The 15,278-nt window shown below is 36.3% G+C and overlaps 1 protein-coding gene across 1 annotated transcript in view; it reads right to left on the reverse strand.

The window, feature by feature from the left end:
* RYR2 (ryanodine receptor 2) overlaps nt 1-15,278 on the reverse strand; it is a gene marked incomplete at its 5' end in the record, with an annotated part of 392,755 nt that overhangs the window by 91,164 nt on the left and 286,313 nt on the right. Inside the window, 8 exons of the mRNA XM_082048672.1 lie at nt 245-366; nt 2,325-2,389; nt 3,929-4,044; nt 7,354-7,477; nt 8,412-8,487; nt 11,366-11,443; nt 13,575-13,712; nt 14,855-14,944. Of these exons, the coding sequence (XP_081904798.1) occupies nt 245-366; nt 2,325-2,389; nt 3,929-4,044; nt 7,354-7,477; nt 8,412-8,487; nt 11,366-11,443; nt 13,575-13,712; nt 14,855-14,944 (809 nt within the window). The remainder of the gene's footprint in view (nt 1-244; nt 367-2,324; nt 2,390-3,928; nt 4,045-7,353; nt 7,478-8,411; nt 8,488-11,365; nt 11,444-13,574; nt 13,713-14,854; nt 14,945-15,278) is intronic.

Consider the following 15,278-nt stretch of genomic DNA (forward strand, 5'->3'; position numbering starts at 1 on the left):
CCCTGCTTACTACAATAATCACCACTATCTTTAAAGCAGCAAATAATCAGAACTTTGTGCTTCTCTCTTCATTTTATACATTGAATTTTCCTAACAGGAAAAGAAAGGGAAAAAGTTTAATTTGCATGTTCATAAAAATATCTCCCTGCCTCCCACTTTTCACTTTCCCACAATGAACTGCTGCTGTTTAAAGAAAAACACACATATACATATGTATACATATTAATATTATTTTAAGTTTTACCTTGTCACCATTTCTTTCTCTTTATTAGAGGCATGGCCTCCACTGCTGAGAGGCCTACTTGCTGCAGACAAGAAATACAGGCGATGATTTTTAAAATACTGATCAATCAAAGGGAGCACAACCTGAAATTACACCAGAAAGACATAGTTATCTCAGGGCTTTCTTTACTATGTTCTGTATTACTCTTTCTAAGTCAAAAGTAAAGATGGGAGATTTCAAATGTTTCCTGTTTTAAAATCCCTATGTATTTTTTCTTTAATGTCTATTCTTTGAAGTTATTTAGAATTCAAGGCACTTAAAATGTCATCAGGAAAGGCAGGAGACTTGACCTGTAGGTTTTTTAGGAAGACTAAAACCAGAAAGTATAACTTCATTTTATCTCACAATTTAAGACTTTTCCTGTACCACATATGCAGACAGAAATATCACTGTTCATGCCTTTTACTGTCAGTTTAAGAAAAACTGTCAGCGCATTAACAGCATTTAATTCTAGATGCTATCAAATAGAATTCCCAAAAAAACCTCACTCAAGGGCTTGTGTGCAGAAACTTTCCTATTTACTTTACTAGTCAGTGTCCACTGCAGGTGTCGGCCAGGAGGAGATCCAAAATAAACAACTAATAAGAAAAGCTTCCTTTTTAGAGCATGGTTCAAAAGAAGGCTGAATGCCATCTTCTGAGTCAACGACCTTGGTAAGTAGTACCACATAGAAGAACTCTAAGGTATTGAGATTACAGTTTACTGCAAGGATATCAGGGTTAGAAAATGCTGCAAACAGCTGCCTTTGTTTATTCACTAATATGAAAACACCATACAAGCTTTTACATGCAAAAGGCCTAGGCAGATTTTCTTAATTCATGTGTAAAACATTCTTGACACAAAAAGACCTGGGCTGATAGGAATCTCATGATTTTCAGCAAGGGGAAGGGCAAAGTCCTGCACCTGTGAAGGAAAAACCCTAGGCACCAGTACACACTGAGGGCTGGCCAGCTGGAAAGAAGGTTTGTAGAGGAGGACCAGGGGGTCTCAGTGGACAGCAAACTGACCATGGGCCACCAATGCACCCTCACTGCAAAGGTGGCAAAGAGCATCCTGGGTTAGTGTTGCCAGCAGGCCCAGGAAGGCAATTCTACCTCCCTACTCAGCACTGGTGAGGCCACATCTGAAGTGCTGTGTCTGGTTTTGGGCTCCCAAGCACAAGAGAAACATTGACATACTAGAGGATCCAGTGAAGGGCCACAAAGGTGATTAAGACACTACAGGATCTTTCAAATGAGGAGAGATTGAGGGAGCTGGGACTCTCTTGCCTCCAGAAGAGAAGGCTCAGGGAGGATCTCATCACTGTGTATAAATATCTGAAGGGATGGAGCCAGGCTCTTTTCAAATGTGCCTTGTGACAGGACCAGAGGCAACAGGCACAAACTGAAACACTGTAGATCCCCCGTGACCATCAAGAAACACTTTTTTATTATGAGGTTGACTGAGCACTGGCACAGGTTGCCCAGAGAGACTGCAGAGTCTACACCCTTGGAGATATTCAAAAGCCATCAGGACATGGTCCCGGGAAACCTGCTCTGGGTGACACTGCTTGAGCCGTGAAGTTAGACTAGATGACCTCCAGAGAGCACTTCCAACCTCAGCCATTCTATGATTCTGTGAGGCAGATGTCAGCTTGGTTTTAAAACAAGCAATAAGGAAGGTGACAACAACAGATACATAGCTGGGTTAATTCCAATAACTACTGCTCACATTTACCTGCCTGAAGATTGTAAAAGAGAAAAATCTTCAGAATTAGACTAAGTAAACAGAAAATGTACAGAGGTTATGAATAGCATATGAGAAGTTACATATCATGGAGCAAGGAAATAATAAGAATATAATATTGTAATTTTTTCACATCTATACTTCATCCTACATGATTTTGAAGCTATTTTTATTATTACAGTTTTAAATTAATAAAATAATGACTTTAACACAGAAAGTGTATCTATAACAACAATAATCTCATGTTCACTAATAAATACTTTCTCACTTCAACTACTTACTACATTGACAAAGAAAAAGAAAATATATACTGTACTTTGGCAAAAAACTTGATTTCTTGTTCATATGGGAAGTGCTCTCCTTTGCCTCTGCTGCCACCATCTGCAGAGAAAAGAAAATTAAGCTCCCTGTCATATATCCTAATTACAGTCTACTCTGTATTTTTCTTAGAAAGTGTACAGTATAAACAAATAATATCAGTAATCTTTAAATGTAGATTTAAGATACCACAAACAGTATATCCAATAGTTAAAGTGGCATTTTATGACTACCCCATGAGAAGAAAAGTTACAGCAAATAAAATATGTAAAGAATAATTGTCCTAATCTTCCTGAGACTGTAGATATCTCATAGTCCAAAGAGACATGCATATTTTTGTGAGATGAAAATCTAGTCCTATGTTTGTATTTTTCTAGTTATTGATAACAATTTGGAAGCCTGAACTCAGATTCTAATGGAACACCTTTTTCCAGTCGTTCCCAGGAGAAAGAGACTTGCCATATTTTTATTACTTGTTTGTAGACTTGTCTAAAGAACAAAATTAATGGTTAGAACTACCCAAATGAAAGTAAAATTGCTTCCCTTCCCCCATTACAACAACAATCAAATACAACCTACAGACATAATCTGGTACAGCTCCCAGATTATTTATCCCTTATATATAATCTTCTTTTTACAAATCCATTGAGGGATATGAATGATATTTGTTCGACTGGTATTTCTAGTGTTTCAGTATTAATTCATTATCATTCTTGCAGTTATACCAAATCTATGTAATTAAGTAGAATGAAGCCATGGTAATCAGGCATTAGCAGCAGAAGTAACCCAGTGAGTTATCAAGGCCAGACTTTTGCTGCTGTAAGTAACAATGGCATATAATAATTCAAAAATTTGATCATTTCCCCTTTAAAAATAGATAGACTTTTGGATGAGTAGTGATATATTCACTCTCACTGCTGTTCCTGCCATTAGTATTTTTAATTACAACATCTATGCCTACACATGAGGCACAGTCTATGTTATGTGGCATTGCAACTCCCATGGTCACACAGAAGCTGCATCTGGCCAGGTTTTTAGCTTTTACTGCTCATATAAGAAGCTGAATTGAGTCACCAAACTTTTAATTTTAATTTTTTTTTAATCTTTACAAAAGCAGATCAAGTTAAATTGTTTCTTTCATAGCACTGTTGATGCAAGACATGCTAGGTGTTTGTGAAAGAACATTCTCATAGTGGGAGTTTGTTAGAGGTTTCTCTATTCACCTTTCTCCTCCAGAGAAAATTTCAAAATGGTAAAAATGATTGGTTTAATCTGCTCTGTGAAAAAGGGACTATTAATGTGCACATGTGAGAGATAATCAATTTGTGCATAAGTACAAGGCAGGAGCTAGTTTTATTTTTCAAAGAACGAAAATCATGAATTTTGGCTGAACATTTTTCATCTGATGAGTGAACATGGGAAACTGGAATTAATATGTGAACTACACAACTTTCCAAAATTCATCATCTTCATCAACTACAGCAAACTAGAGGGAAAACTCATGGTCCAAGAATTTGTCATTAAAAAAAAATTCTAATTGATTTTATAAAATCAAGCATCTTGGTTAATAATTCTTATGAAAATGCACAAGGAGTACTATACCAAACTCCAAAATGTACTGATGTGCTTCATCCACATATCTTATAAGTTGCTGAAGGAAACTGTAAGCAAAGCGTTTCTCAATGGAAGGTGTGTCTAATTCCAGGTCCTTAAGTCCTCTGTAAAAAGAAGCAAATCAATTTTCACACATCAGGAGGACTCAAAGCAGTCTTATTTCTCCATGCAGTCTGATGCCATTTTCTCTAGTAATGATTAACTGTGTATTAACATAAGAACTGTTCTCTATTTGAAGTAAACAGTACTCTTATGATTATTCAGGTTTTGAGCAATTTCTTAAGATAAAACTCAGATTTCCCAGTAAACGGTTAAAGAAAAATGAGACTAGTCAATCAGATTAATCCAGTATCATTGTAATTCCTTTCCCTTACTTGTAAGGCATGATATCTCATATTTCCCTCCAGGGATTGATTATTGGGTGAGAGAGTTTTGAAACTGCTAAAATGCTTTGATTTAAATAGTCCAGAAGTAAATCTAGTCTCCTTCATCATGACTTTTCCCCAAAAAAATCTGCTTGTAATGGAAGAACTTCGAATAGCTACCTAGCATTTGTCGGGGGAAAATCAAAACAAAGTGATGGAATTGCAGTTTACCTTTTCCAGTATGGTACATCATAGTTACTAGTCTGATATGAAAAGTATATCTTTTTTCAAAAAGTATGAATCTGCAGAGACTGGTTCCATGATATGGGCTGATGTTTGCTGAGAACAAGCTGGCAATGACATAAGCCTTGGTTCTGCAGGATCATGACAGCACATGCAGAAGCTCTGCTTAACCAGCAAGGGAGTCAGTCACCCCACTATCAGAATCACTAAATACTCGGTTCTTTTGAAAGTCAAAAGAATATATCTACTGAATACAACTGCCTGTGTAGTGCACATTCCTGCTTTAAATGAGAACATTGCTGATAGTAGGGTTCAGTTTCAGAAAAAGACATTCTGAAACTCAAACAGCTTTGTCAGCTGATACTTGTCATGGTACAATAGTGTCTGCTTCATTAAGATTATCTGATCGAGGATCTTCTCAACGCAAAAGGGGTAATAAGAAGGAAGCCATAAACAAGAATGCTTAGAGACACAAAGCTGGTAAACAAGGGATAAAGGAGACAAGGCTGGAGACCAAAAGTCTCCAGTAATTAATGGTCCATTCAGAAACTTTAGGCACAGCTTTGGAGAGGGCCACCTGGATTTTCTAACTCCTAAGAAGAAGAGATATGAAGAACATGAGCATTTTGAATATCCAAGGCAGGTCAATGGAACTCCACAAACTAATGATGGAATGTGCAGGGTAGGAGGATCAAGGAAGAGCAAAGTGGAGAAAAGACAAAAAGAGATATAAAGGGCCAGTCACATGTAAACTGTGGCTTGTCAACACAGTTGTCTGACTGAGCCCTGTACCTCATCTCTAGAGTTTGTCCCTTCTTCTTATTAAACCCTTGCTTAACTATCTATGTAATCTCGCTCACTATCCCACATGTATGTGTGTGCTGTGAGGAGTAAGTGCCACCTACTAGCAAGATCAGCATGATCTCCAGCAACTTGAGTCAGACTTGGAGTGTAGGTGCCCCCAGGCCTGTGGTGCCAGCAACAGGAGTGAATGAGGGTCTCTGTGTCAGTAGTTGGAAAGGCCATAGCTTTTGGGAATGTCTCTATGGGCCCTACAGACTTTGACCCCAGAGTGCCAGCTACTGCAAAGAACTGGCATGAGTGGATTTGGTGCCAGCAACTGGAGTCAGACCTTCGCAAGGGTAAGGCACCCCTGCTCTGTGGTGTCTCCAACTGGAGCAAGTGGGAATCCCAGTTGCCAGTCACTGGGCATGGAATGCTGTGTGTCCCAAAAAAAACAGCTGATGTGAGGAGGCAATGTCAGTAAGGCAAGTGAGGGGCTCAGTGCCAGCAGCCGGAGTAGGACTGTGGGTCACAGGCCACATATGCCTGAGTGCCACGTGCTTGGCAGGGGGCAAGTGTTTGTACCTTCCCTAAAGCCAGTGTACATGAGCATGCACTAGGCTAGAATGGTCACTGTCAAATAAAAGACTGGAAAGAAATGTGTGCAAGGTATATATGGCAGAAAGTCAAGTGGTAAGCAGACCAAAGGAAAATGTGAATCAAATGCTTGTTTAGACAGCACAGTGGTCACAGAGGCAGCAGGTAATATTGAGTTGAACTTGACAGAAAGACCTGCATTTGACTAGCACAGGTGGATGTAGGTGCAGCAGGAACTCTTTACTATATGATGAGTATCCAACTTAACAATTGTTTTACCATCCCTCTTAGCCTTCCACTGCTCCAAAAACCAAAAGCCACTTTACACTTGTGTTTAAGTAAGACAGAAATAAAAAAGGATTAGTCAAAAAGGAATTTGCAACCTTGAATACAGCTGAGGAGTCTTTTGTCATTTTGACAGGGGATGAGAAAAGAAACCTTTGCTGACTGACATCCTTCTTTGTACATCCTACTCTATTGATGGGAAGTAAATTGAATTATTCCAGCTACCCTGAAAGATTTTACCTAGAATTATTAGATTAGCTAAGGGACTCTATAAATGGGATGAATTCCATATGTGATATAAAAGAAATGAAGGAGGCAGATTTTAAACAGATATGCTAGGCTAATTAATTCACAGTGATTACTTGAATCCATCCCTGTGACACTTTCTTTCACTTACTAAAGTTCGAGTCATACAAACCTCAGATATGCTTTCAGCCACACTGATGAGGCAGACAAGCTTCCAACTTAATTAAAATTTTATTCACAATGCATTTAATAGGTAAACATGTAATAATAAAATCAACAGAAATTCTACATGTTATTCTGCAGAGAATAGCATGCATATGTACTGAATTACAAATGATCTGTTGATTATTACATTTATTCATTTTTAATGCATTTACACTGTGGATTGTTTAAAAGTTTTTTAAACATAACTTTTCACTTTTAAAATATTTTAACAACACTACAAATTAACTCAGTTGAAAAAAATGGGAAGTAGATTTTAGAATTAAAACTGTCTTTTCAAAGCAATTGCCTAGAAATTCCTATAGAGAGGTCCATGTGCCTGACTTGTAATGAAGATTTGTAGAAAATTAATGAGTTTACTAGCAGTTGGATGTATGTGTACACACCATGAAGAAAAAGCATGCTGCAGTGTTGAGAGAAGAGGAAGAAGACACCCAGAGATTCTGCAGAACTCTGCTTGTGCCTTCCAAAAACCCTGCTACTAACTCCACAATCCATTTCTTCCTTGCAATGTTCTATATGAAGGAGTTCAACCTTACTCCCGGGTACTAAAACCTAAAAATGATCATAGATTTTTCTTTTAATAACAAATTTTAAGAAATAAATTTTAAAAAAAGGCTACTGAGTAGTATTAGAAACCTTCTGTGACACTAATACTGAACAGAGAATTACCTGGAGACAACATATCCATTAATCTGTAGAAATTTCAGAATATCCTGTGCTTTTTCTCTGTCCTTGGCTTTTTCTTTGGCTGTGAGTGTATCATAAGGAACAAGAAGAGGATGGTTGCCTCCTCCTACTATGGAACATCAAGAGAATTAAAAAGCAGTTAGAGCACTATCTGTTTACATGGTAAGTCCTGGTATATAAAAGCACTGTCATAATAATACATAGCATGTTACAGTAAAATATATTCTGAAATAACAATGCACTTTTATGTTACACAAACCTAAAAAATGTTCAGACAGAAACTTTAGACATGGCTGTGAACATACTTCTAACATAATCAAGTCACTGCAAGTACCAGGTAAATATGTTGAACCTACTGCAAAAACTCATAAAGAAAAAAGTGCTTAACTGTTATGAATATTTATTATCATTACAACTTCATTCAATGAAACTGAAAATCTTTCAATAAGTAACACATCATTTCATAAAAAAACAACCTATAAACAAATATGTAAACATAAGCAGAGTCCTGCTTTTAAACATTCTGATGTCAGAAAAAAAGGGAATTTAGCAAGATATACACCTATCTAAAAATATATGGAGGTGATATAGTTCTGCTTTATAGTAATAAATTAAAGACAGAAAACTAGAGTAGAGTATTCAAATGTGGTTTGGATAACTGTTGTATCTGAGAAAAAGAATGCTGCCAAAACAGAGAGGTGAACAGAATACACTGCATTTATATTGCTTACATATAGCCGATGTATTGATATATCTCTGAATGCAGATAGTTAATTTGGCAGGAAAACAAAGTTGCTATCATTAATATAAATATCTTCATAAAAACTTCTTCAACAGGAACTGTTACATTCAGTACTATAAAAACTTCCAGGCATCACAGAACAGATAATATGTAATTAAAAATAGATAATTTGCTATTTCGTCCTTGTTAATTTAAATTTGCTGTTCTTTTTTTTTTTTTCAATCTGTATTCTCAAATACCTGATCTAAGCTAACTATAGAGAACTTAAAATACTGTAAATACCTGTAGTTAATATTACCTTTTGCTTCAAGCTCCATTTTCTTTTTCTTTGCCCATATATTATGGTAGTTTTCAGCCATCATCTCAGCCATAGCCTTAGGAAAATGGAGAGCTTAGTGATATGTGTTGCAATGGTTAACCCCCAAAAGGACAAATTCCTGGTTGATATTAAATAATAATTTTTGTTCTCTGACAGGTTCAATACAGTTACACTGTAATGGTTCACTGAAACTAAGAGTTTTTATGGAAAAATTAAGATACAGAATTTGGGTAGGATGGGTCTATCTGTAAGACTTAGGAAGCTGGTGCTGAACAGAAAACCATTAATAAAAACCAGGAGGAACCACTAAGAAGAGTATAGTCTCAAATGAGTACTGGGGTATCAGACGGGGACTTGATTCTCAAAACAATGCCAGCAAGAACCCCCTGAAGGCCCTGGTAAGGGAAACAAAGAACAGCAAGCCTGAGAATTGAATCAAGATTGTTCTGGCTGGCTGAGGCAGACTGACTACAAACCGATGGCTATAGCCTGGTCAAGGTGGATAATCTGTGTGAGCACCCTGTTCAAAGCGCCAACCATTTTACCATGGACTACATAAAGGCAGCCATAGGTTTTTTATTGAGCATGAAATTCTCCCCCAGTGTGCACAACAGATAAGTAAATTCTTCCTATAAAACAACCTCTTTCAGACTGGTAAACTAGAAGCTAGTCATCAAACAAAGCAAAACACAGACAAGCTCTTCAGTCTCTAACTAGTAGGAACTACTATTTCAACTTTTTAAACACACCTCTCCTCCCTCTATGTATGCAGTGGTGGAATTTTCTCTAGATTTCCCTTTTCACTTCTTTTGTGGACCTCCAGAAGCATACTTTTCATCTTTAATAAGGGGTTTGAGTAACCAGTATTTTTTAATACCACTCAGATAACAACTTGAAACTTTCCGGTCTTATCTTGCTTGTCTATAGGACAATTAGCTTCATAAACTTTTCTGCAGTGGACGCATGTCTCTCCTACATGGTAGACGCCTTCTGCCAAGAACAAACTGCTCCTGTTGTTTTGATAATCCCAATTAGAACCTTGGAAGAATGTAGTGTAGTCTGGGTTTTCTTTCCTTGGAAAGCAGGGTGCTATGAAGGTTGTCTCAGAGCAAGATCTAGCTACTCATGGAGCCAAGATGTAACCAGCTGACCACTTAAGACCAAAAGGACAAGTATTTCCCAGACTTACAGTTTTAGACATAGTCATGATCCCTGCTAGCACAGTACATGCACAGGATGATGTCAACATTCAATAGCATCAATTCTTACGTACTGGTTAAAAACAAACCAACAAACAACTTTGTTCGTAACAACTGTTCCCAGCAATTTAAAAAAAAGTTGAATAGTCTAACCGTGAACTTCAAGTTTAAAGATAATAAACATGAAAAAAAAGTTCAACTTTCCATAAAGTTCCTTTTTAAAACTCAGATCTCATTAATAGCTAACCTATTTAGATATTTCCTGAATGACAGTATCAGGACAATTAATACCTGAAATTGCATTTTAATTAAATTTGCTTAGGTTTCAAATAACGGATTTTGAAGTTGCTTTCAAAGAAGATTTATTTTCATAATTAAGGGCATGAATGAATCATAAAGCCAACCAGCTCTGCTTTATAGCTTAGGGCTACAAAGGAAATAAAATTAATGGCAATTGTTAGAGGGTATAGCATAAAATAATAACCAAGGGAGTAATAGAAGTTATAAAGCCATTTCTTTACTGTTTTGTGACAAGCTGGTTACTTTTCTCTGGGTTTGGTTTACTACACCATAATGTTATGAGGATGTTTACATCAAGATTATCTCACGAGCACTAAACAAAGTCTGCACAGACTTTCAACTACACACAGTCTATACAAGTGTTAAATGATATAATTAAGCTGTTCCATCAGTTTAAGATAAGAGTGTAATGACCATAGTGTTATTCAGTTATACATTTTATTAACTCACTGGGATGATCAGCAATCTACTGCATGTTTTAACTCAAGCATGATGGTTAAATGGCAGCAAATTCTGATAATTGTAAAGCTCATCAGCAACCTACAATGGTTAGAAATATAAAACTGAAAACTACAAGACAGGAATCAAGGAGGGAAAATCAACTAAAAAATCTGATCGGATGAACAATACAGTATATACTGTACAGTTAGGCAATTTACTACTGGTGTTGTTCCACTGCACTAGGACAGAGCTCAGTATGGACAAACTTATCCCTGTGATTGAGGAGTTTTCTGTAGCCAGCTTTGAAATCTGCGTTGCCATCACTAGACTGGCACAAACACTCATGCTAACTAATTAAAACTGTCTAGTGTATGTCTACATAATATTGTAACCATACTCACAGCAAATTAGTAGACTGTAAAAACTAGTGCCATACTCCATCAAACACTAAGAAAAAAACCCTAACTTTCTAAAGGCAGAAACAGCACTTGTTTATCAAATGAAGGTATTGTTCTCAATAACAGCAATCTACTGACAGATCAGTCAAAATCCTACCCCCAATCTCTTCGTTCTCTATTCTCACAATGTTTGTTGTAATAATGGATCCTGATTCTTATTTCTTTAGTTTAGAAAAAAGAGCAATGACAAAATTTTTTGGGAAGATGGTGGAGAAATGAATTATAAACAGAAAAAAAGCTGATCCTTCAAGCTCTTCTAAAGCGGATTCCCTTTAAAACAACAGATGTTCACAAAGAGAGCCGGCACTAAAATAAACTTCAAAGCTTTTCAACATGAATGACGTTTTTTAAAGCAACAGAGAATCAAAGACCAATGATGAAAAAGACTAACAACAACAACAAAAAGTTAAAAAAAAAGCGTATCAAAGAAAGTAAAAAAAAGTAACATAAGGCACTACATTTTTTTAAAATAAACTAGCTGAAAAGAAAAAAGATTGTAAAACAAGGGTAGGCATATTAAGTGTTTGTGACTTACATGTAAGTCTCTGGAGAGGGTGACATTGCTCATGTCAATTGCTCGAGGAGTGTAACCATGGGCTGTATCTACAGAGATCTGAACGACAAACATGCAAAACACTGGAGCTGTTATGCAAGCATTTGATACGAAAGAGTTAACAAGATACCGAACATAATGAAAGAACTTAAGGAAAATTCACTTGCATATCTCTAGAGAGCAAAAGGATCCTATGTAGCCCAACTGAAAACTCATCAAGGATGGTAAACTTAAATGAGATTTTGGCAAAGGTCTAGATATTTCCTTCCGAAAGACAGACAGCTATCAGACACAAATCCCCCCCATTTGAATGCAAATTTCCCATGAACTCATTTAAGATTTTAACTCATACAAGCTAGTTTAATGTAAATTCAGGCAAAAATCAAACTTTTAATTTGGCTTTTCAACATTTCTATATGTAGGAATAGAATCTACTAAACACGTAGTTTTTTCCTTCTGTCCCTCCTCCCCACTCAGAAAACATCACTATTTTGTCATTCTTTCTACTGCCTTAAGTTGTCACATCTATGCTCATTACATTGAAAGAAATGTTTGAAGAAGAGGAAACAATGATGGAGATTCCCTGGATGTTAAGCCACTGGTGCAAGAAATGTGGATAGAAAAGTGGCATTGCTGGGCTTTCCTCTGTGGATTCTGCTGAAACAGATAAACTCAAGTTCCCCACAGGTACACCTGCATCTAGAAAGAACAGTGTCCAGAATTTTGTTCCTATGTCTGATACTATTTTCATATGCACATATACAAGAATGTACAAGGCCTAGAAGTTCAAAGGCCTAATTTCAAAAGGCAGGCATTTTTAACAGAGAATAACACAAAGGACATACAAGCACCACACAGTAAATAAATACTGATAAAGTATTGGTTTTTAAGGCAAACAATGCAAACATTGTTTCATTAACATGAAGATACTGATTAAAAATACTTGAAATTTCTCAGATAAACAATGCTATTTTGTGTGCATGTGTGATGACAGCACAACACATTTTAAACAGAGGATGACTATTAATATGATAGTGGACTCTGAATTACAGAAATATCTTAGGCTTCAGAAAGTCCTCTATAAAAGTAATTTCATTATAGTAAGGGAAGACTGTAACAACTACAAAAGCCGTTTTTATATGTTGATGTAATCTGAATCTCAACTGTAAAGCTATTCATTGTAATGAGTTCCTTATGCTTGAAGTATATATGAATATATCTGTCAGTATAGTCTTGGGGCTGGTATTATAAACACCCAAAAGTTGGTAAATTTGGAAGTCAAGGATTTTGGAAGGCAATTATAGTGTACAAACTATAGTGTGCAGATTAGTCCAAGTGCTAAATCAAATCACTTGATATACTCATTCTAGTGTCTATAGATAGTGCAGAGGCAGGTTCAACTGCTCATTTTTTACAGGTGTATCACCACTCACACATGCAAATAGTGCAGAGTTGAGTGGAGAGAAGAGGGAAAGATTTTTGCCCTCCATTTTATTTCCCCGGTTGGTTTTGCTCCACGGGCATCTGTGTGAATCAGAGAGATTTTCTCCCCTCCCCAGTTTAATTGCAATGTATATACAGATCTAAGATAATAATGTGTCAGTATTTTTCCATTTTATCGTTAGAGCATTTTGATTTAAGAGAGCTATTGTAAAGGAAAAAAACCTATCTAACATTTTCAGAATGTTGGCTGTCTATAGATGTAAAGTTTATGCTGCATTAACATTGATGTTTCTATTAATGGACCTTAAAAAATAAGTTAAATTTATATATGTACCTTTATTTTTTTTCTTTACAAGCTTAGAGGCATCCATAGACACTAAATTCCAAAAAAAAATAGCAGACTAAAATCTTGTTAATACTCACTATTAATGCATAATCATACTAATATAAACAAGTCCCCTAAATAAGGTAGCTAACTTTAAATCAAGTGAACAAATACCTTCCTATTTCAGTTTTGTTCAGCATTTTGAAAAATATTTATTAACATATTACTTTGCAACAGTGAAAGGAAGTTCCAGCTTCAGTGAATAGAAATCCACACCCATCTTCAGAGTCGTACAATTGCTTGTGAAAAATGTTTTCACGTATTTTTATACTACAGGTTTATTTCATCACTTCTAAAAAAGAAGATTGGAGAGCAGATTTTGCATGCCTTTTTTTAAAATAAGTTCTTAATAAAATGGCTCACTTGACTAGTTTGAGATATGCGACGTGTCCGGTTATACAGTGCCATGGAATCTCCCTCCCGTGTTCTTTCAATTCGCCATCCCCATGCCAGCATAGTTTTCAGTGATTCTTTGATTGGCCATCGATAAATTTCTTTCTCCTAGAAGAACACACATGCAATAATTGCCTTGTTTATTATGTAGCTGTATAGACCAAAAATTAACTCAGGTTTTTGCCTGGTTATACTGAGATGCAAAGAAATGTACTGAAATCAGCCTCTATGGCCAAGGGATGCTGCAAAGAAGCAAATAAATCACATATAAGATATTAAAAAGTTTATTTATCATTACAGAGGTGGGCAGAAGAATTGTGGCCCTGCAGGAAGCTGAAGATCACAGGAATAAGTGTGTTAATGGTATGCTCAGATATGAACTAAAAGGTAGAGCAGTCCTTATCAGGAATAATGCAGTGTTTTGTCTGTTACATGAAACAAACAAAAAAAAAAAAACATAATCACAGAATCATTTAAAAAGACTGTGTTGGAATGGACCTCTGGACACCATCTGGCTCAAACCTCTGTTGAGGTCAGATAAGCTAACCTAATTGAGTTGTCAACAGTTATTCAGGACCAGATTATCTATGGCTTGCCATGTCATGCCTTGAACATTTGCAGTGCAGGTGATTTTACCACTTCTCTGGACAACCTATTCCAAGATTTAAGTTCTCAAGGATTTCCAGAAGGCATTTCTACTGAATCAACTTAGACCCATTGCCTCTTGTCCTGTCACTGTGCATCCCCATGAAAAGAACACATCCATCTTCTCTATCACTAGCATTTAGGTACTGGAAAACAGACTATATCCCTGTCAGCTTTCTCTTCTTTAAGCTGAACAAATCCAGTTCCTTCAGCCTTGCGTCATTTATTAGCTTCTCCAGCCTTCTGATCATCGTGGTGGCCCTCTGCTGCGGAACTGACAAAGCCTAAACCTAACTCTTCACTAAGCAAGTAGGCATTCCTGTATGACTTTACTGTAAAAAATATACTGGTAATATGACACTTCAGTTTCACCATAAGATATGCCATGTAAATTCAACAATGAGACAATAGGTTGAATGGCCTATTTATTGGAAAATAAACCCTTTCCATCTCTTTTTGAGATTTTAAGGAAGGCAACATTACATGCATTAGCTGACTTACTCTAAATAAATATTTTAAAAGTGCTGTAAACACAAGGTGATATTTTCAGAGTGAATGAAGCAATCTTTCAGTCACCCTCTATCAAGAATGAACAAATTTCTTACCTTTTCAGATAGTAACTTATACTGTTTCATTAATGGTTGCACTTTTGCAGATTCAGAATATGTTTCACCATATGTCCATCCATTGGCAAACTGAAAACAGAAATAGTAGAGGAAAAAATGGGGAACAGCAAAAGAATTATGACAAATCCTGGTTTTTTTGGTACAAAGGAACTGAACAATGCTTCTGCAGAGAAGTTATCTTTGAATTTCCTTTCTGCAATTTTCTCAACATTTTCTCAACCAACATTTATATTTCCTACACATAATGAAATGTATTATGTAGCATGCCATCTTTTTGAAAATTAATGATTACAGAAAGCTATCATTTAAATACATTTTTCTTTTAAATATTTCTACAGAGCAGAATACTGTGCTACAGTGTGCTACACCTGAGGAACCATTTTAATGCTGGATACACAAAAAG

This window comes from Streptopelia decaocto, assembly GCF_964273445.1.
Source record: "Streptopelia decaocto genome assembly, chromosome: 3".
Classification (NCBI taxonomy): Eukaryota; Metazoa; Chordata; class Aves; order Columbiformes; family Columbidae; genus Streptopelia; species Streptopelia decaocto.